The sequence below is a fragment of the Aethalodelphis obliquidens genome, unplaced genomic scaffold, assembly GCF_003676395.1.
Source record: "Aethalodelphis obliquidens isolate GAN/ISIS:26980383/991018 unplaced genomic scaffold, ASM367639v1 scaffold14, whole genome shotgun sequence".
In the NCBI taxonomy this organism is placed as follows: Eukaryota; Metazoa; Chordata; class Mammalia; order Artiodactyla; family Delphinidae; genus Aethalodelphis; species Aethalodelphis obliquidens.
Window position 1 is genome coordinate 28,490,454 of NW_020837958.1, and position 22,588 is coordinate 28,513,041.

The window sequence follows — 22,588 nt, forward strand, 5'->3', positions numbered from 1 at the left end:
AGAGTATTGAGTAAAGTGCTATACAGTAGGTTCTTATTAGTGGGGTGCCTTTCTGAATCTAGCCTACAGTCTCACTTTCATGTGAGCTGCATCCCACCAACTACCTCCTATGTCCCTCAAAGGCTGGACCTGACACCTCCCAGAGCCCAGCTTCCTCTCTGTCCATGCTCAGTGTGCAGGGATGTCAGGGTGGAGTGTTCTTCATGCACTCAAGCCACATTTATTGACTATATATATGAGTCAGGCACTGTTCCAGGCACTGGGGATATGGCAGTGAGTGAGACAGAACACGGCCCCTCCTCTCATCCAGCTGACATTTTACTGGTGTGTTTGTGTATGTGTGATAATGTACAACAAAAAGGCAATAAACAAACACAAATAATGTCAACTATGTGCACAGAAGTAAAGGAATAGTGAGTGGAGGAGGGGAAAGGTCTCCTTTAGACAGTGAGGTCAGGGGAGGGATCCCCCAGGAGCTGAGATGATATCAAGGACTGAGAAGGCTCCAGTCATGCAAAGAAGCTTCCAGAGCCCCCATTACAGACCCCCACCCCCACCCCCGCTTGGAGGGTCTGTTCTTCTAAAGATGGATGAGATGCAGCACAGCTCTCAGCACCTGTCTGTCACTTGACAAGAATTGAAGGCAGAGACCTGTTATTCCTTCCAACTTCAGGGCTATGTGTTGGTGTGTCGGGGGAGGACCTGCACCCTCCTGCTTCATACGCCAGCTGCAAACTTGGGAAAATGAAATCATGGCTGACCTGGGATTAACAGAGCACCTATACGTGCCCGGGTCCAGTTAAGTACTTTACACCACTGTTATTTCATTTAATCTACAGAACAATCCCATGTAGTATTTATTACTAACTTTATTTTACAGAGGAAGAAACCGAGGCTCGGAGGGAATATGGAAGTAACCTGTTGAGGTTTACATGGTTCAGAAAGAAGTACAGTTCCTGGAGAGAGTTGTGTCGTGGGTGTCCGGTGGGGTTTACCGGCGCATTCGGGAAGCACCCTGTCTCAGGAGTTGGCCCGCCGCGCCCCGAAGGCGGCCCCCGCCCTGCTCGGGTCTCGTGGCCTCAGGGGCCAAGGGGCGCGCGGCGGGCTGGGGGCGGGGAAGGCGCGGGGACAAAGGCCGCGGCTACCGCGCTGGGGCTGGCGGGTACAGCGGCGAACTCCCGCGGCGGTGCCGGGACTCTACCTGGGCCCTGGCCGCCGCACGCCCGCGCCCCGAGGGGCCAGCGCCGCAATGGAGCGCCCGGGGGCGCAGTTCGGGCCCGCGCGGGCCGAGCCCGCCTGCTCGCCGCCCGCACCGCCCCCTCCCCCGCCTCCGCCCCCTCCCTCCCTCCCCGCGGCGGCCGCGGCTACTCAGTGCGCGGCGAACATGGCGGCGGCGGTCGGGCGGGACACTTTACCTGAGCACTGGTCCTACGGCGTGTGCCGGGACGGCCGCGTCTTCTTCATCAAGTGCGGCGCGGGAAAGCGGGGACGCGGGCTGGGGCGCGGGCCGGGCGGGGGTGCGGGGCCGGGCGAGCGCCCCTAGAGCGGCGGCGGCGCTAACAGGTGCATCTCTCTCTCCGCAGCGACCAGCTCCGATGCACAACCTGGCTACACCCGCGCACCGGGGAACCAGTCAACTCTGGCCACATGATCCGCTCAGGTGGGCGCCGGGCCGGTGGGGTGGGGCGCTCGGGGGAGGGGGTCGTGCGCCTGGGTGGCCCAAGTTTGACCGGACTTTTCTCGCGTTTCCACAGACTTGCCCCGCGGCTGGGAGGAGGGCTTCACGGAGGAGGGCGCCAGTTACTTCATCGAGTGAGTGACGGGGCGCCGCGCCTTCACCTGTGCCTCGGGGTCCGACCCGTTTCCCGCCGCGCCGCCGCCCCCCCTCCTCCCGCGCGGGTCCGGCGAGTTGGCGCGCACTGCGCCGCGGCCGCACTCATGTGGGCTATTTTGTGCCTGAGTTGTGTGGCGGGCTCCAGGCGGAGGCGAGGCGGGGGCCGCATCTCCGCAGGGGGACCCGGGCGGGGGTCCGGTATCCGGCCCGATGCGGGTGCCGGGGCTTCAAACTGCGGCCGGGACGCGGCGATTGGGCGGGATTGGGGCGCTGGTGTGAGCGGTCGGACACACCTCCGCGCTGGGGTCTCAGGCTAAGCGGAGGCTGGCGGTTGCCGGGGCCGGGATGGCCCGGGGTGGGGAGAGCAGAAGTAGGGGTTCTGACTCGGGTCCAGCAACTGGGGTTGGGGAGGAGGGGGGGTGGGGAAAGAGACGAATGGCATCTCGTCAGGGGTACTTCCTCTTCGGCCACGTTGTCCGGGATGGTGGTGGAAAATCGGCACCGCAGCCCCACTTCTCCAAAGCGCGGGCCTGCGGGGGAGCGATGGGGCTGGGGAGGGAACCGGTCAGCCAATAGCATTCCTCAAACACTAGGTGTCTTCAGCTGGCGCTTTACCGGGACTATCACTCCTGCCTCTGCTCGTCAATCACACTCCTGCCTCTGCTAGTCAGTCAGTGGCTTTTCCTCAGAAGCTCGGGAGCCTTGCCCCAGTCGTCAGGTACCCTAGACCTAGGTCTGTAGAAATGAAATCGAGGGGCAGTGAGTTAAGGCGCCGTCCTGACGCTAACACTAGTATAGTCTTTAATTTCCCTCTCTGGGCGTGTACCTGGGTTGCAGCGTTTCTCTGCAACCCTCTGCCTGCTCGCAGGTGAGCTCCATGAGGTCGGAAACTGCTTTTGATCCTTTGCCGCAGTGCCTGGCACAGAGTAGGCACTCGGTAAATGTTTGTTCACTGAGTGAATAAACTAGGCAAAGGATAGAGGTTGGTGTATTTTGGGGGACTGTGAGTTAGAATTCCTTTCTTCACCAACTAAAACACTGCTAGTCAGTAGTGGAGCAGCATATTCGAAGCTCGGATGGTCCCAGAACATCCCAGAGCCTCCCTCCCGGTTTGGGCTCTGACAGGTGGTTGAAATCCTGATGGATGAGATTTATAGAAATGAGCCCTAGCCCTGTGACTGTGGTTCTGCTCTCCTACCTCACATTTGTATTTGAGAGAGAAGTTGGGGAGCTGGCTGGGACCTCAAACCTCTTGGTCAGTGGGCCTCTCTGGCTCATAACTGCATCCATTGATGTTATTAGATTTCTCCTGTGTACCACACATTGTTGTAAGCATTGGGACTACAGAAGTGAAGAGGCAGACACTGGTCGGCTGCTCAGGGAGCTTGCAGTTGAGTGGGGGGGGGAGGGGAGGAAGCAGAAAAATAAGGGAAAAAACAAACAGGAATAATGTCAGATAGTGGTAACTACTATGCAGAAAATTAAAATGAGATGATGTGATAAGTAACTGGGTGGTTTGGTTGGATTGGGAGGTTAGTGTTGGTGTTTCTGGATAGGTAACATTTAAGGTAAAATTTGAATGACGAGAAAGAGCCATCCTTGTGTAGATGAGGTGGCAGAGCATTTCCAGGAGAGAGAAACTGCCAGTGGAAGGGCTTTAAGGCACGAAAGAGCTTGGAGTTCAAGGAGCAGAAAGGCGGGTGTGTCTGGAATGTGGTGAACAAGGGAGAAGGTGGCAGGAGAAGAGGTTACAGACAAGAGAGAGCTGAATGGTACAGAGCTTTGTGAGCCAGGGTAAGGAGTGACACAAATGATTTACTTTTTAATTTTATTTTGGCGGCTTGCAGGATCTTAGTTCCCCGACCAGGGATCGAACCTGGGCCCCGGCAGTGAAAGCTCTGAGTCCTAACCACTAGACTGGCAGGGAATTACCTGATTTACATTTTCAGAATGGTCTCTCTGCCTGTTCTAGAGTGGGCTGTAGGTGGGCAACTGTAGGGATAGTAGTAGGAGGCTGTTGCTGTAGTCCAGGCAAGTATCATTGATGGCCTGACTGAGGGTGGCAGGTAGCATCAGAGCTGGAGAGAAGTGGTCAGATTCAGGCTTGGTGACTGGGTTGCACTCTGCGAGAGAAGGAAAAGGGTCAGAGATGACTCCCAGGGGCTTGAGCACCTGAGTGGATGGTGTTTATATTGAGATGGGAAGGCCGGGAGGAGCAGGTTTGGAGTGGGGGAGAGCGTGAGATCTTTTTGTGCTATGTTACATTGAGATGTGAATATATCAATTAGTCAGATGTGTGAATCTGAGCCCAGGAAAGAGAGAGGACTGGAGATATACATTTGGGTATTATAGGTGTTATTCAAGGCCACAGGATTAGATGAAATCACCTAAGAAAAGAGTGTAGACAGAAAAGATGACCTCAGCCTTGGGACAGAGCAGCATTTGGAGATTGGCAAAAGAGAAGGACTGAGAAGGTAGGAGAAAATCCAGGAGAATGAGGGCTCCCAGAAGCCTGAAGGACAAATCCTGAGTGGAACAGGTGGAAGAGAGCACATGGGGTAAGGAAATGGAGTCAGTAAGTATAGGTGAATATTTCAGGTAGTTTTGTTACAGAGTGAAGTTGAGGAACTAGCTGAGAACTGGAGAGGATGTACATTTGGAGGGGGGTGTCTTTTTTTAGAGGGAGATTGTAGAGCGTGTTTTGTTTGGATGGGAATTATCCAGAAGAGATGGAGAAATAGATGATGCAGGAAAGAGATGGGACAATTACTGGAGTAGTGTTTCAGAGAAGGTAGGAGGGAAGCATCCAGGGCTTAAGTCTCACTGGTCTCAGATGGGAACAGGGCATTTCATCCATTTGTGGAAAGGAAGGGGCTGAGTACCAGAGCTGATGTAAGGAGGTTGATAAGGTTGGTGAGGGGAGAGGTGGGTGTTTCTGTCTGATAGTTTCGGTCATTTTCATGAGGTACTAGGCAAAGTCTTGGGCTGGGGGACTTGAGGGGTGTGTAGAACTCTATAGGCCATAGTCACAGCCTCCCAACCTTCCTGTCTTTTGCTGACTCTTCTATAGTAACTGTGTGTCAAGTCCCTGGTGATCATCTTACAGCAAGCTCTGGCTCCCTACCCCCCAGGGCCTTGGCTGTGTCCTCCCAGGCCTAGGGGAAAGCTGTATGTGACAGTGTCCCCCCGCTCAAAGGTGAACCATGTGGGGAAGCTGAGACCCTGTGGCCGCTGATTATATTTCCTACCTCCCGTGACAATTTCTTGAGAGACTTAAGGGTTTGGGAGTAATTGTTCTCCTTTTTCCTACATAAAACATGTTTTGCTTCACTCTGCTTTCTTAGATCTGCTACGAGCATTTCTGAGTGTTCAATTTTGTTTTTTTTTGGTCCTCCTCTAATAGGGCTCAGTTAGAGGGACAAAGCATTGGCACAGCTGCTTTTATTTTCCCCAGTGGATCCTCGGACCAGAGAGCTGTGCGAAGTTTTCAGGATGCATCAGTTGCTCCTGATATTTAGCAGGTGTTTGAATACTTTCCAGAGAAAAATTTCTTGAAGCAGAAAACCTTGAGCTAAGGCAGGTGGATTTTAGTTTTGATTTCTGCACTTTTGGTTCATTTTTGGATTAACTTGGGACAAAACATGGTTCTCCCAATTCTAGACTAGGTGATGCTGATATCTCCTAAGAAGACTTCCTGTACTTTAAAACTTCTTTACTTTCCCATGAGTCTCTTAGCCAGGTAACAAGTTATGATAATAATTGTGGGGCTTCCCTGGTGGCGCAGTGGTTGAGAGTCCGCCTGCCGATGCAGGGGACACGGGTTCGTGCCCCGGTCCGGGAAGATCCCACATGCCGCGGAGCGGCTGGGCCCGTGAGCCATGGCCGCTGAGCCTGCGCGTCCGGAGCCTGTGCTCCGCAACGGGAGAGGCCACAACAGTGAGAGGCCCGCGTACCGCAAAAAAAAAAAAAAAAAAAAAAAATTGTGATAATAGTGTCATTAACGGCAACAGCAATAATAGTAGTAGCGATTATGTGATAGCTTCATCTTTCTGAGTCCTTGGAGAATGCCAGGAACTGTTTTATAGCTATTATCTGACTTAATTCTCACAACAACTTGATGAGGTAGGAACTGTTACTAGTCCCATTTTACCGATGTGGAATCTTATATAATCCTGGGCATTCAGGCAGCAAAGGGCAGTTGCCTTTCTCCAGTACCTTTTCTTATCTGATCCTTCTAACAGTCCCTAGAAGCAGCAGATCGGGGATTACCCATTTTTCAGATGATGAAACTCAGGTTCACGAGGGTTCAGTAATTTGGCCGAAGTGTTAGAGCTGGGACTAGACCGTAGGTCTTCATGGTCACCATGGTAGTGGTGGTGGCTCCTACCCCAGATCACAGGTGAGAGCCAGCGTTGGTACTTGAAGGAGCCTTGTGTGCCACGTGCCACTGCTCCGAGTCAAGCTGACCAGGGCTCATGTGTCTGCACCTCTTCTTTGTTTTGCTGGGGATTGAAGTGCCTTGGAAGGGCAGCAGCCCTGGTGTCCTATGCTGTCTGGTGGTGGTGTGTGTCTCTGATTAGTAAGAAGTGGAAGACATTAATTTTTTTTTTTGCACCGCGTGGCTATCAGGAACTTAGTTTCCTGACCAGGGATCAAACCCGTGCCCCCTGCAGTTGGAAGCATGGAGTCCTAACCACTGGACCTCCAGGGAATTCCCCATTATTACTTAGTAAAAACAGTTTGGCAGACACAGCCTTTTCAAACATGAAACCCATGAAGGAAAAGTTCTAGAAGAGGCCTTGGGAGCTAGAGTGTTACAGTGGGCTGGGCTTCAGGGTTTCATGAAACCCTGTGGGTTGGGTTCTCCCTACAGCAGGCTTTGAATAGATCTTGAGTCAATAAGGAGGATGAATGGCAGAGAGGAGGGGTCTTGCCTTCTCTGAGACTTTGGTGCCAAGCCCAGCACTGGGCACTGAGTAGGCATTTGGTATTTATTGAAGTAGATCAGGGGTATAGGGGAAACGGGGCAAGGTGAAGGAAGCAAAGCGGCCAGGAGCCACACCTGTCAAGGCTGGTGCCTGGCCCTCAGGCTTCTTGGATGTAGTTGCTTGGTGTCAAGAACAGCACTCAAAGTGGGAACCTGGCCTCCTTTGTCTTCTTCACCTTATAACCTCATGCTCTGCGTCTGGGGAACGGGACATCTGTTGGCCTTTGGACCAGGCCTCCCTCCCTCTCTGGTTGCCAGGCCTTGGTGTCTGCTGTAACTTGGCTCCAGGGTCCTGGTGGGAAACAGCTGATTGCACACGGTCTCTTCTAACTTTAAGTCCCCCTCAGTTTTAGCTTTGGAGCCTTTCAGGCCATGCTGTGTAGGTGCCATTCTCTTTGGGGGTGCTGGAGTAAGGCTTGGAGTAAGGCCAGTTTCCCCTCCCCAGCCCTTTGGATCGCAGCAGATCCTGGGGCAGGACTGGCAACCTGATTTGCAGGACCCTGTGCAAAATGAAAGTAAAGGGTCTCTTGTTCAAAAAAAAAGTGCCATTAAAGGTTTTAAAGTAGGGCTTCCCTGGTGGCGCAGTGGTTAAGAGTCCGCCTGCCGATGCAGGGGACACGGGTTCGAGCCCTGGTTTGGAAAGATCCCACATGCCACGGAGCAACTAAGCTGTGAGCCACAACTACTGAGCCCGCGAGCCTAGAGGCTGTGCTCAGCAACAAGAGAAGCCACCGCAGTGAGAAGCCCGCTTGCCCTAACTAGAGAAAGCCCGCACGCAGCAACGAAGACCCAATGCAGCCAAAAATAAATAAAATAAATAAATTAAAAAAAAAAAGGTATTAAAGTGTAAAGCACTTTCCTTTCTTCTGCTGGCTTTCCCTCAACTTGTTATGGCATTTCTATTTGCTATTTAATGTCATCCTAAGTTTAAAAGAATTAGAAATTTAAATTATTAGCATAAATCTTATGGTTCATCTGTGAACTGTGGAATATAAAGCTTTAAATGCAAAGTCAGGGCATTGACCTCATAGGCTGAATCACCACCATCATGTCTCACTCCGAGACACCACAGGGCGAGAGTGCCAGTGCTCAGGCCCCCTGGACAGGAGTGAGGAGCCGCAGTGCTGGGCAGGGCTTGGTGCTCCAGGGCGCTGGGAGTGGGCAGTTAAGGACCCATCTTTTGGAGGCAGGGAGTGGAGACCAGGCATGAACCAAGGCTTCAAGCCTCCTTCAGAAGGATTAGTCCTCTGGAATAATGCTGAATATCTAGAGTGTGTGTGTGTGTTTTATTCTAAAAACCCATCGTTCAGTCTGAGAGGGAGAGAAGAGGAGTTAGGGAGTGAAGGCTGAACCAGGGGCGACAGAATGTCCAGGTGGGGACCCCAGATGGCCATAGGCACCAGGTGTAGAAGCCTGTGAATACTAGATGGCCCAGGAGGCTGCCCTCTTGAGGTTTAATTAAGCCATCATCCAAGGGACAGTCTTCCAGGGCACCCCAGGACGAAATCTGTCCTGTCTGCCACATGTTCCTCCCCAGACAAATGTTGAACTTCATGGTAGTGAAATTTGTCTTGTAGCGTGCCAGCCTGCTAATTCGAGTATTTGTCATCTTTCTCATTGAGGTGTTGCTGGGAACAGCAGTCCCAGCAACTTTATTTCAAACCAGAAAGCAGCAGTTCCACAAAGAATTTCTGGGAAACTAGCAGCTTACATCTATTTAGAAGGGAAATTCTGAAACCTCTTGTTGTTGAAGGTTAAGAAAAGGTTCTCCCAGCCTGGCAAGCCTTGGCCTAATCCCACACTTTATATTTCATTTCCTGCTTGTTTTATCAAGGGTGAAAACTGGCTCATGGATTGAAATGTTAGGTTCTGTGCGAAAGGAACAAGAGTGGTGTTGTGTAGAGAGCCGGAGGGAGGACTGAGAGCCATGATTTGTGCCACGGTCTCAAAACCAACCTAGAAAAGATCTGGGAAAACCTCTTTAAGACGAATGGTGGCAAGTTGCTTCTTAAGGCTCTGTTTTTCAGAGAAAGGACAGTGGGTGGGTGGTGAGAATGTGACCCCTGATTTGCATTGCAGTGCGTATGTGAAGACGGTGGGTATAGGTATCATTCTCTTGATATTTACGGGAGTAAATTTTGGGCTTCCTAAATCGAGGACTTTGGGAAAAGGAGCTTATTTAAGAAAGCACTTCATGATGTGAACTATCTGGTGATTTAGTGAGGTGCTTACTCTAGTTTTCTGTGTCTTCAGAAGAGAGCATGGGTTTGAGTCTTTTTTGCTCAGTGTAAGACAGCAGGATCTCAGCAGACTGGCAGGGTGTCTTAAGTAAATACTGGCAGAGGGAAAAGTATGGGGGAATATGGTTCTATTTGTCTGTTGTTTTTAAGTGACTGTCAAAACATTTATTTCTCGATTTTCACAGCAACGAAGACCCAACGCAGCCAAAAATAAATAAATAAATTAAAGACAAAACCCAAAAAAACCCCACTGTATAACCTTGTCCAACAACAGCTATGCTGTTCCAAGGCCATGGGTACCTTGTCCAGGCTGTCGGGACCTGGGGACCAAGGGCCCTGCGTAATGAGGTGTGAAAACGGCTCCTGGTTTGTCTCTTTCCTGGGCATTTAGAGGGCTGCACAGATGTCTGATCCTTAATCTGGGTGGCCACCTGGTTATCGGCTCTGACAGCTGAAGGACAGACATTGTCTGTTGCTGCCTGGGCCACAGATGTCAACAGTAATAATCTCCGTGGTGCTTGATTGTTGAAAAACACGTACGTTCTTTTTAGAAGCAGGTATTTTTATTATTGTCCTCATTTTACAGATCAAGCAAGCATTTGAGGCAGGGGGTGGGAGAAGGGTTAAAAGATCTTTTCAAGGCCAGAGCATCAGTGGAGGAGCTGGTACTTGAACCCAGGTCCTTTTGGCTACAAATTTGTGTACTGTTTCTATCATGGTGCGAGGTGTCTTCTGGCTCCCATTGCGCCTTTCCTTCTGTCCTGAATCCTCCCTTTACAGTCTGTTCCCCCAAAATGGTCCTCTGTACTTTTCCTGATGACCCTGAGGCAGACGCCCCCTTGGGTCTCCCTCAGAAAGTCCCCCGCAGGATAGAAGAATGATGGGCAGGGTAGATGGTTCCCAGGCAGGGCAGTGGGTTGGGTCCCTGGTGCTCTGGGGGAGTAGATCCCCCGACCTCCCCCCAGATGTCAGCTGACCACAGCTTAGGGGCTGATGAGCCTCTTAAGCCTGCTTAGAGCCAGGCTGCCTCTTTCAAGGTTCTGCCAGGAGAGTGTTTCCAGCGTCACAGTCAGTGTTCTCAGGGTTTTTCAGGGGCTTTTCCTGCCAAGGCAGAGCCCTCACCCTCTTGAGGTCTGACGGCGTGAGGTTAGCATATGCATTCTCTTCCAGGGGCTGCTGGCTACCTCCTGTGCCTCCTTGGAACACTGCAGCACGGGGAGGGCTTGGGGGGAGGTGGGCAGTGTGCTCGGGAGATGAAGGGGGCAGAGATCCCATTCCAGCCCTGTGCCTGGGCCCAGGCTGCACAGCCTCTTGTGTTCTCTCCCCTTGGGTGAAGTGAGAGATGAGACTATCTCCGACCCGGGAGGTGTGGAAGCAGAGCAGTATTTTAGGTTAATGCAGTTACCTCTGCAATAAGCCTGTCCTCTCCAAACCGAGTTTGGAGAGGATAGGTTCTGTGTGTGTCCACAGATAGCACCTTGCTGGAGGAGCATTTAACCACAGGCTGACCACAGGCTGGATGGCTTTTGATCCAGGTTTCATCTGGACTCTGATGAACATCTACTATATGCCAGTCTCCCCACTGGGCGATGTGGAGAGGAATGGAGGTCACTGCCCTCCAGCAGTGCCCAGTCCAAGAGAGGAGAGGGATACTGGGTGGTTTCAGTGTGGGTGACTGGGGCTGGCAGCCTGAGGAGGGCGCCCTAGGGAGCTTCAGAGGGTGAGTGTGAGGAAGGCCAGGCAGCTGTGGAGCGGAGTGGTGGGCAGCCCGAGGCAGGAGAGGCCAGTGGAGGAAACGCGAAGGAGCTGGGGCTGAGGGTAGGTGTGTGCCTGTCTGCGTCCTGAAGAGGCTGGCACCGAGTTGAGTAGTAGGAACTTGACCTGGATACCGCACTTGACTAGTAGCTGGGCTTTAGAAGAGTGACGTAATTGGGGATTTTGCCTAGGGGTTCCCCAAATTCTACGTGTGAGGGGTGGTGCTGCGTGGGGGTTACAGAACACAGATTCTGGAGTCCGGGCGCCTGGGGTGAAATCTTGGCTCTGCTGCCAGCTTGGGCAGGTCACTTAAACCTCTCTGTGTCTTCATCTGTAAAATGGGGGCAGTGACTGTACTGCCAACTCAGAACAGTGCCTGGCAAATCGTCCATGGTATAATAACTAGCATTTAACTATTAACCATTGCCGCTCCCATAAAGGGAGCCTCCTCCCGTGGGGAAATGTGGCCCAATCAAAGGAGCTCGTTCTCCTGGGGGAAGTCTCCTGAGATCAGGCTAACAGGAGGCAGAATTGTGCTTTCTTGTTGAGACTTGTCTTTCAAAGGAAGCTGGGCACTAAATGGTTGTTGCTAAATGTCAAAGAAATGATTCCTCGAAGCCCTGTCTGGCTGTGTCCAACCTGAGAGAAAATGAGTATTTTTCTTGTACTTGCGTTTGACACATTTTCCAAATGGGCTGTTTTGATTTCTTCCCCATCCATCCCCTGCTGCCACCACCACCACCACCGGGGAGAGGGTTCCCAGGTGTTAGTATTAGTGTTTGCACTGCCTGGCCGGGCGTCTGAGCTCTTTGTTTTGGGAGCAATAACCCTGGTATCTGTCTTAAAACACTTGATGAGGGAGCAGGGAGGGTAGACACGAAGTAGAAGCTGTGTTCTGTGCTGAGGCATAACTTCTGGGGGTGGACTGGGAATCAGCGTTATTACAGGCTCCATGGGTGATTCTTACGGACCCTGAAGATGAAAACGTCTTGGAGCTTTAGTTCCCGAGCTGTGTGGTGATGGCTGCGCTGCTTTCCTCCCAAGTGTTATATGAGAATTAAACGTGATGGCCCATCTGAAGCTCCCAGCATGCTGTTAGGCACATAGTAGGTGCTTAGGCCTCGTGAGCCCTTTCATTTAGAGAGGACGTCTGTCAGGATTCATTGGATGGAGCTTCGAGAAAGGCCTTGAGAGAGCGTCCGTGGGTACAGCTATCAGTAATGCCCAGCCCGTGACCCCAGTTAGATCCTGGAGAGCCAGGCTCCCTGGGACCTCTGGTTTCCTCCGTGGAGGCTGGGAATATGCTCTCCTCCCCTCTGCCCAGATGATGCTGTCAGCCCCCAAGTTGACAGTGTGGCTGGTCTTTTGGGTGACCATTGAGTGGGGACTGTGTCTGCCTGAGGGGTGGGCTAGCCATTACACATCTCAGAACCCCATGACCACTTAGAGATCCTCCTGAGGGCAGAGGAGGGGCTGGGGTGAGGGGAGGGTTGTTCTGAGTGATTGACATTGATAGCCAGAGCAGGCAAGCAGCCGCAATTAAGTTGAGAAATGGGAATGCTTCTTCTGTGTGGGAGAAGAATAAATGTATCCTGGCAGACAGTCATGATGATGAATCTTAGAGGAGTCTGGTGTTGCAGTCTTTCCTGAGCTGGTCCTGGGGAAGATGGGGTGGGGGCAGGATTGTGACTCAGTGCCGTGAACGGCTCACCAACTCCCTGGGGACAGTGTCAGCCACAGAGTCGCTGTTCAACCAAGTCAGTGTGGGTTTGTTGATCTGACGTTTGGCATGACCCTCTTGACGCTGGCAGGCACACAAGGAGAGAGGCTTGACTGGAGTTAGGAGTAAATTGGGGCTGTAAGTGAAGGGGTGAGGAGGAACACAAAGTCAGTGGTCAGGGTCCCAGGGAGGGCAAATCATTCCCTTGCCTGCCCATGAAAGCGTTTGGGAAGATTTCTCAACACATTTGACCTGGGGATTTTAAAAACATAGACACATGGATGCTGTGAAGCTAAATATCTATAATCCCTGTACCCATTAGTGTATTTCTAAGCAGAATTGGCGGTACCTGAAATTACATCCATTTGCCGAGGCTTTGAATAATTACATTCTTTTTTAGCGCTGGTGTGTAGGTGGGAGCTGGAGAGAGCTCGCTCCGCCTCTGCCTCGACTTTTCCCCGGCCCTCCTCACCTGAAAATGCATGAATGTGTTGGTGTGTTTGGCACCATATGGTTTCTAAAACTCTGGGCGGGTGATATTAGTTCTTTGGGGGAGGGAAGAATAATTGGCTTCCTAGTCTGTGAATGGATAGATAATTTAAATTAGAATCTAAAACACACTCTTTTTATTTCAAAAACTCCATGTGTCTGAGGAGCACAGTGAGTTAAGATACAGTAATCATGTTGTGCAGTGACCTTGCTGGGCCTTTTGAGTCTGCTCCTTGGGGCAGGGAGGACCTGGTTGGTGCTGGATTGCCTCCTTGAGTTCGTGGAAGGGTTTGAGAATTCTTTTTTTCTTTAAGGCCTTTGTTGGATTTTCCTTGGTTTTCGGGTACAGTAAGCTGAGTGCTGGGGCAGGGGGACTGTCACAGTGAGAAGCCGGTTGCTTTTGTTGAGTCCTCATTTACTTGTTTGTTGTATAAATGTTTATCTAGTGCACACTGTGCGCTGTTCTAGGGGCTTAACAGATGTGGGCTCATATAACCCTCGTACCAACCCTATGAGGCAGGTCCTGTTATGATCCTCACTTTATAGATGAGGGAGGTTACGGAACTCTCGGAACAGGTGTTAGGTGGCAGGGGTGGGATCAACCCCAACTGTCCTTATTTGGGGTCCTCATGGTCCCTTTGTGCCCTGCTTGGCCTGTCTCCACCACATTCCATGGTGGGCCGTGCTGTGGAGACTGGCTCCATTTTGTTTCAGGGAAAAGCTCTAGCTTCACACACGTCACTGAGGGACTGTGGCCAGGGAGAGAGAGGCAACAATGTGGTCTGAGCTGTTGGCCTAGGACTCAACTGGGAGCAAACCGTGTCAGGCCTTCTGTTGCGTCAGCTCCTGGACAGAGCCCTGGCTGGTCTGGTAGGAATTATCCCCACCCTGCCCTAACACACGGTACATCCAATTGTAGAGAGCCCCCTGGACTTTGCAGTGGTCCCTCCCAGAGAGGGTGTGCCTGGAAATGGCTCTTACAGACTCTGTCCAGAGGACCATATCCTGAGCTCATAGATTGGCTGAGGCAGGCCCCCAGGTCTTCACCATCTTTCTCTGCCCAGAGTGCCAGTGATAGAGGAAAGCCACGGGCTGGTTAGGTTCCCCTGCTCCCTGAGCCGCTCCTCCTCTCCTCTCTTGCAGGAGCATGGGGTCTAGGAGAGGAAACCGATCCTTTTAACCAAAAGCCTTTCCTTTGGACCTGACTCCTTTTAGGGATGGACACCTCCCTCCCCTAGTCCCACCCAAAGTGGAAAGAAGATTTTGAAAATCAACTCCTCTTCATAGTGAAAAGGTTTGGCCTTTTGAGGAGAGTTAGCATGAAAACCTCACATCTAGTACTTTCCTGCAGCCTCTGGGTTATTGCTCAGGCCCCTGTCCTCGGACATTCCTAGTGGGAGGAGAGGGAGGCAGTCTGTGGGCTGAAGCAGGGAGAAGGTGGCTGGCTTTTCTGTCCCCATAGTCGCCTCAGGGTTATTGTAAGGGGGGTGGTGATGGGAGCACTGGCCACCTGGGGGAGGGAGCAGACATGTCCTTGGCTCACAAGCAGAGCCTCTGGGCAGGGCAATCTCACTGGGTTCTGACAGATACACAACGGACCCACGCTTGTGTGACGTGAGAAAAGGACCTGGTAGCTCGGCCTACTTCCCGCCGCAGATTGATACCTCCCCCTCCCCGCTCCCCCTGAACCCTGCCCCTCTGAACCTTTCTGGATCTGGATGTGGCCTCAGGCCTATTCCCCTCCCAGCCCTGGCTGCACCTGCCTGTGGTGTTGTTAGCAGGTGGGATAGGTGGAGGGACCACCTCCCTGAGTGCTGAGTGCTTGCATTTGGACTCAGGCTCACATACAGTTCAGCTGTTCCACTCCCGGCTTCAGATAGGGCAGCTCTGGGGTTGTGGGCGAGTGCACAGGCAGCCCAACTTTGTGGCCACGTCGTTTTATTTAACCTCTAAATAAAATGGGGCAAGCGCTGGCATCTGCCCCATGGGCTTTTTGCACTGGTTGCATGAGAATAATACATGTAAAGTACTCAATCCCCGGAACATTTTAGAGTTCGATCAATTTTAGCAAGTATTTCCATTAACAGTGGGTATTTTGTCTTTTTTTTTTTTGCGGTGCGCGGGCCTCTCACTGTTGTGGCCTCTCCCGTTGCGGAGCACAGGCTCCGGACACGCAGGCTCAGCGGCCATGGCTCACAGGCCCAGCCGCTTCGCGGCACGTGGGATCTTCCCGGACCGGGGCACGAACCCGTGTCCCCTGCATCGGCAGGCGGACTCTCAACCACTGCGCCACCAGGGAAGCCCTATTTTGTCTTTTTTTTCTGTAGTGGCTGCACTGGTCCAAGCGTATTTGGGCGATTCCTTGACTTACATCCCGCAGGGGCTCTTGTCTTGTGATATACACAGAGGGTACCTGTGGGTACTGCCTAGCTCACTCAGTTATGGGCATTTTCTCATAGAGGGCATTGAACAGCTTGATGTATTTTGCCCAAGGGGTTAAAAATGGCCCACTCTACTTGCCGGTTTTAACCATAGCTGCACCCTAATTATGACCGTGGCTGTTACCACTTATGGGTTTAGGCAGTTCAGATATAGTTGCAGCAAAGGTTGTGTCTGACCCGGACCCTGGCTTGCTTCCCCAGGGCAAGGGGAAAAACAGCTCCCGTGATAATGGAAAAATGGAGAGGGGAGGCAAGATTCAGTTTAGTATTTCTGTGTCCACTTTTGCTGTGTGCTTGGCACCCATACTTGTTGTACTCTGGGGGATATCAGGGAGCTGGTGAAACAAGATGTCCACACAGTTTCAGGCCATAGGATGGTCAGGTGGTGTGTGATTAAGTGTCAGGTAAGTAGTACAGGTACAGCATGGAGAGGAGCGTCCAGGAGGAAATAATTCAGTAGCTGGATGAGTCAGGGAAGACTGAGGGGTCTTGTGAGCTGGACTGGGTGGGGATGAGGGGAGGAGTGGGTGCCTCAGGCAGGGGGACCAGCGTTCATTATTGGGGGGGCGGTCCCTTCATTTAGCAGACCTTTACTGAGCTCTCAGTGTGTGCCAAGCACCACCCTGGGCACTGTGGATACCAAAATGGGTAAAGCAGAGTAGAGAAAACAGTTCTGGGAGGCAGAAAGCCCCAGTGGTTGGGAGCATGGTCTAGCGCAAGATTGCCTGGGTTTGAATCCCAGCCCTACCACTTACTAGCTTGTGGCTCCTGAACAAATTATGTAATATGGTGGGGCTTCCCCGGTGGCGCAGTGGTTAAGAATCCGCCTGCCAATGCAGGGGACACGGGTTCGAGCCCTGGTCTGGGAAGATCCCACATGCCGCGGAGCAACTGGACCCATGCGCCACAACTACTGAGCCTGCGCTCTAGAGCCTTCAAGCCACAACTACTGAAGCCTGTGTGCCACAGCTACTGAAGCCCATGCGCTTAGAGCCTGTGCTCCGCAACAAGAGAAGCCACCGCAACGAGAGGCCCGCGCACCGCAACGATGAGTGGCCCCCGCTCTCAGCAACTAGAGAAAACCCGCGTGCAGCAGCGAAGACCCAATGTAGCCAAAAATTAAATAAATGAATAAATAAATTTATTTAAAAAATTATGTAATATGGAGCCTCAGTTTCTTCCTCTGTGAAATGGGGATAATAATAATTGTGGTGGAGATTAAATGAATTAACATTAAGTACTCAGAATAGTCTTGAATGAAGTACTCTTTTTTATAAATTTATTTTAATTAATTAATTTATTTTTGGCTGCATTGGGTCTTCGTTGCTGTGCGTGGGCTTCTCTAGTTGTGGTGAGTGGGGGCTACTCTTTGTTGCAGTGTGCGGGCTTCTCATTGCAGTGGCTTCTCGTTGCGGAGCACGGGCTCTAAGCGTGAGGGCTTCAGTAGTTGTGGCTTGCGGGCTCTAGAGCGCAAGCTCAGAAGTTGTGGCGCACGGGCTTAGTTGCTCCATGGCATGTGGGATATTCCCGGACCAGGGCTCTAACCTGTGTTCCCTGCGTTGGCAGGTGGATTCTTAACCATTGCGCCAGCAGGGAAGTCCCTTGAATAAAGTACTCTTGAGTGTTCAATATTATTATCACTAGAATATGAGCTCCATGAGGGCAGGCATTTTCTCTGTTGTGTTCACTGGTATATCGCTGGCTCTCAGGAGGTATCTGGTACATGGTAGGCATTCAGTTAAGGAATCAAAGTGCCATTGGTGTCCTCAAGGAGCTTAGGAGCCTGTTCTCTGGTGGGGACACAGACGTCAACACCTAGAGGATACTGTGCAAATGACTTGATAAAGGAAGCATGGGGATTAGAGGGGCACATAGAGGGGTGGCCAGGGAAGGCTTCCTGGGGGGGTGGGAGGAGCCTGAGCTGGACCTTGGAAAACAAGCAGGAATTTGTTGGGTGGTGAAAGAGAGTTTGGATGTTCAAGGGAGAGGAAGCAGCATGGGCAGAGCTAGGTGAGAACATGGCATGTTCAAGGACATTGAGAGAGGAAGGAGGCTGCAGGAAGGGCTGCTTAGAGGAGCTGGGGCTTCAGCGTGAGGGTGGTGTGGATCTGGGCTTAAGGAGGGGTGTGACGGAGCCCCCGGGGTTGTGAGGGAGGAAGGTGAGATATCCTGGGTGTGCTGGTCACTCTCCCAAACTCTGGCTCAGGAGTCCAGAGAGGTGGGGCTGGAGGAAGTAGGTTGAAGCCTGCAAGACATCCCACCTGGCAGGTGAGGGCTTGGCCTCCAGAGGAGGAGACGCTGGGAAACCCACACCACTGCCTGGCAGCACTCCTGCCTTAAAATAGAAAGAGATGGAGATAAAGAGTGAGTGGTGGTGTGAGTGTCCAAGTGGTGACCTAGTTAAAACCTGACCCCCTGGAAGTGCGAGAGCCACCCTCACCCTCGCTCAAACGCCGGGGCCTTCTAAGGGACAGCTGCCAAGGGCGGCCTTGCCCTCCTTACCTCGTCCCTCCTCAGCGGGTGCTGTGTGCAGAAGTCCTGTCGCCAGGTGGCCTTGGCCCCATCCCACCGACAGAGGAAGTCCGGTTCGCAGGCCCGTGTGCTTCTGGGAAAGGGTACGGGGGCTGAGAGTAAGAGAAGTAAGGGGATGAAAATAGGTTAGTGGACTCAGGTTAATGGGACTAAATGTAACTCCAAATGAAGAAGACTTGGAGGGAAAACTCTTTATATTTAGGCTTTTGTTCTCCACAGTGCATCATAATTCTTCACAGACTTAACTATCTGACAGACAGTAACACCCTTTACTCCCTCGTTCCTTCTCCCTCCCAACTTCCTTAAATCCCACCCAGAGACAGTAGAAAAGAGGAGAATGGAGAAGGCTTTCACTTTTCTCTTAGGCCCTCTGCCTCATTTTTCTTTGGTCCGTCCTGATTTCTCTGAGGCCTTCAGGACTTATTTCTGTGGTTGATGATTTATATGCAGGATCTGCTGAAGGTCCTTGCACAGGACTTTTAAACTTTAACTGAGGTTGTGGGTATGATGGAAATTGTGTGGAAATGACATTGCAGGCATGTGAGGTGGAACCGTCTAACCGTGGCCCCTGGTGTTGTTTTTCGGGTCTGCAGTCCTGAGTCAGGAGCGTGCCCCAGGCTTGTCTCTGTAACCACAGAACAACCACTTCTTCGGCACCTACTGTGTGCTCACTGGTCCTTCATCTGAACGGCTCTGGGAGGTCCGTGCCACCAGCAGGGAGAACCTCCAGAACTGAGAGAGCAAAAGCCGCCATGGATGACCCACAGGTGCTGGCTGTTTCTGGTGGATTGGAGCCCGAGGCCACGTTTAAAATTGCTGGGAACTTTGATCCTGTAGGAATGGGCTCCTGGTACTCAGAGCCTGACGGGAATGTGGCACGAGGGAGTGCGAGCCAAGGAAGTTGGATCACCTCAAACCACCTAAGGGTTCCCATCTCACACAGAGAATCCAGGGTCCTCACAGTGACCCTTGAGGCCCTGTGTCGTTTGCTCCCCCCCGAACCCCATCACCTCATTTCCTCCTGTTCTTCCTGACACTCTGCTCCAGCCACGGTGGCCTCCTTGCTGTTCCTCAAACACGTGAGCACAACCAGCTGTAGGGCCTTTGCACTCACTGCAAAACATCCCTCTGTCTGGGATGTTTTCCTTCAGATATTACCACAACCTACTGCTCCCTCACTTTTTTCAAGTCTCTGCTCAGGTGTCACCCCTTCAAGGTGGCCTTTCTTTTTTTTTTTTTTTAATTTATTTTATTTTTGGTTACATTGGGTCTTCGTTGCTGTGCACAGGCTTTCTCTAGTTGTGTCGAGCGACGGCTACTCTTCGTTACGGTGTGTGGGCTTCTTACAGTGGTGGCTTCTCTGGTTGTGGAGCACAGGCTCTAGGTGCGTGGGCTTCAGTAGTTGTGGCTCGCAGGCTCAGTAGTTGCGGTTCCCGGGCTTTAGAGTGCAGGCTCAGTAGTTGTGGCTCACGGGCTTAGTTGGTCCACGGCATGTGGGGTCTTTCCGTAACAGGGATCGAAACTGTGTCCTCCGCATTGGCAGGCGGATTCTTAACCACTGTGCCAAGGTGGCCTTGACTCCTCTCCCCCAGCACAATCTATTTCCTTAACCCTACTTTCTTTTTTTCTTTTTTTAGAATTCTCAACTCGACCCAGACATATTTCAATTTTAACTTGTTTAGTTGCCTCCCACTAGAATTTTTTTTTAACATCTTTATTGGAGTATAATTGCTTTACAATGGTGTGTTAGTTTCTGCTGTATAACAAAGTGAATCAGCTATACATATACATGTATCCCCATATCTCCTCCCTCTTGCGTCTCCCTCCCGCCCTCCCTATCCCACCCCTCTAGGTGGTCACAAAACACCCAGCCGATCTCCCTGTGCTATTGGCTGCTTCTGTTTTACATTTGGTAGTGTGTATATGTCCATGCCAATCTCTCACTTCGTCCCAGCTTACCCTTCCCCCTCCCCTTGTCCTCAAGTCCATTCTCCACATCTGCGTCTTTATTCCTGTCCTGCCCCTAGGTTCTTCAGAACCTCTTTTTTAGATTCTGTATATATGTGTTAGCATACGGTATTTGTTTTTCTCTTTCTGACTTACCTCACTCTGTATGACAGACTCTGGGTCCACCCACCTCACTACAAATAACTCAATTTTCTTTCTTTTTATGGCTGAGTAATATTCCATTGTACATATGTGCCACATCTTCTTTATCCATTCATCTGTTGATGGACACTTAGGTTGCTTCCATGTCCTGGCTATTGTAAATAGAGCTGCAATGAGCATTGTGGTACATGACTCCTTTGAATTATGGTTTTATCAGGGTATATGCTCAGTAGTCCCACTAGAATTTGACGTCCGTGATGACACAGAATAGTGCCTGTTTTGTTCAAGGCTGTACCTCTAGTGCCTAGAATAGTGGTTGGAACAAGTAGGTGTTCAGAAAATAGTTTTTTTAGCTTGATGAGGTATGATTGACAAATAAAAATTGTATATATTTAAGATGTATTACTTGGCATTTTGATATACATGCACATTGTGAAATGATCATGACAATCGAGGTAGTTAACACATGCATCACTTCACATGGTTACTTTTTCTTGTGTGTGTGGTGAGAGAAAATAAGCGTTGGATGAATTTATTAAATGGTTCACTGAACTCTGTGATAGTCTTTCCTTGGGACTCTGCCTGAGAAGCCCGTCAGCCACTGAGTGGTGCCTCCCTGCTATGGCCTGAGAGGCACAGGCCTTGGGTGCTCTGTCTCGGGTGTCCCCAGAGACAGTGTGGGGACCACATGGCGTCCTTATTTGTCTCCATGCTGGCTTCCAGTCACCCCTTCTGGGGAATCATCTGAAAATAGACATTTTCTATCATGCCTGTCCACATTGACCACGGGGAATTAAAATGGGTTGGCTTACCAACTAACCATGAGGGGTATTTGAATGCCCTTTGAGTTCTCAAAGCCATACAAATACTTATGGTGGCCAGAGGAGACCGTGTCCATCTCTCAACGTTCTCCCTGCAGAGTTGGAGCTGAGCTATGCCCAGGAAAACAGTCTGATTCAGGGCTCAGGATGTAATAGACTGGAAGGAAAGAAACCGAGGTTCAGTGAACAAACTGAACCTGTTGTTTGTAGCACGTGGTCGCAATGGTTATTTCACTCTTAACCATGTTCCAACCTCGAGGTTGATGATTGAGTGCCCCTGTGATGGATGGGGAAATTAAGGCTCAGAAGTGATGTAATCAAGGCTCTCGCTGACTCCAGAGCCTTGGGAATAACTAGGAAAGACTCTAGAGGGGAACTCACAACCAGGCTGTAAAAAACTGTTAGTATGTGAGTCACAGGGACAGTGTGGCATTAAGCAGTGGCACAGATGGAGAGACAGGAATGCTCTATCAGGTGTGGCTTGGATGGTTTTAAGACAGCCTGTTGAATATGAACAGATATTTTTTTCTCCCATTATTAATTACCTGAGAATAGGGAGAAGATATTTTTAATGAAGCCCCAGCAATCTGGGTCTGGAGAAACCCTGGCACCAGCCTTCTCCCCACATAGGACCTGTGCATCCTGGGGTCACCAGGGACCATCCCAAACAATGCCCATATGAGTACATGCAGCTCAGCCTGGCTCTGGGAGCAGCTTAGAGCAAACCTCACCAGTCTTTGAGATTTTGTGGTTGGGAAGGCAGAACTTTGTTATATCCTGGGTAGGGGAGGAGCCTGAGGAAAGAATGGGGACTGTGCAATGGGCTTCCCTGTTTTAGGGGGAGTGGGAAGTGCTGGCATGATTCAGTATCTTAAAGCCCTTATGAAATAAATGCTTCTTGCTACCCAGCCCATGCTGGTGAGATTAGAGAAAGGGCCTGTCTTCTTGATATTAGTTCAATTAATTTGTTCATGTAATCATTTGTTTATCAGCATTTATTAGCTCCTACTCTGCACCAGGTGGCACCATGCCAGATTCTGGGGCAACAAAGACAAAGATGTCGTCAAGGAATTTACAGTCCAGTGCAGGGAGAAAGACAAACCAAGGATGATATTCAGCATGGAAAGGCCGTGGGACAAAGAAAACAGGGTGAGGCTGGAGCATGGCGACCGAGGCCACAAAGCTTTGGGTTGGCAGGCTTGGTTTGACCCAACCAGTTACTTGACCTTGGGCAAGCTCTTGTTCTTGGCTAGGTGCTTACATACTTTATCTTATTTATTCCTAAAATCGGACTGCTGAGGTAAAAATATTCCTCCATTTTGTAGCTGAGGAAATTGAAATTTGGAGGGGGTGAGTCATTTGTCTGGGTCACTTAGTAAATAAGTGGCAGGACCAGGATTCCAACCCAGGTCTGACTCCAAAGTTCCCGCGCTTTCTGCTCTATCCAGCTGAGGAGAATGAGTTTCGTCCATGCCCCAGCACAGCCAGGGTCCTCTTGGAGATGCAGCTCTAGGCAAAGGGGTTTATTGACCGTGGACTCCATAGGAGCCTACGGGATGATGTGACCAGCCAGGATGCTAATTTTGTTTTAGCCTGCATTAATGGAAGTATAGTGCTCATGACATGGGAGATGGTGGTGCTGCGCTGCTTGGGGGAGATC

At 51.1% G+C, this 22,588-nt stretch overlaps 1 protein-coding gene across 2 annotated transcripts in view; it reads left to right on the top strand.

Annotated features, from left to right (window-relative positions):
- The first annotated feature begins 1,353 nt into the window (after positions 1-1,353).
- Positions 1,354-22,588, top strand: part of PLEKHA7 (pleckstrin homology domain containing A7) — a 211,164-nt gene continuing 189,929 nt past the window's right edge. For both annotated transcript variants that reach the window (XM_027115291.1, XM_027115292.1), the window contains exons 1-3: positions 1,354-1,467; positions 1,584-1,660; positions 1,755-1,812. In XM_027115291.1, the coding sequence (XP_026971092.1) occupies positions 1,385-1,467; positions 1,584-1,660; positions 1,755-1,812 (218 nt within the window). In that variant the 5' untranslated portion in view covers positions 1,354-1,384. The remainder of the gene's footprint in view (positions 1,468-1,583; positions 1,661-1,754; positions 1,813-22,588) is intronic.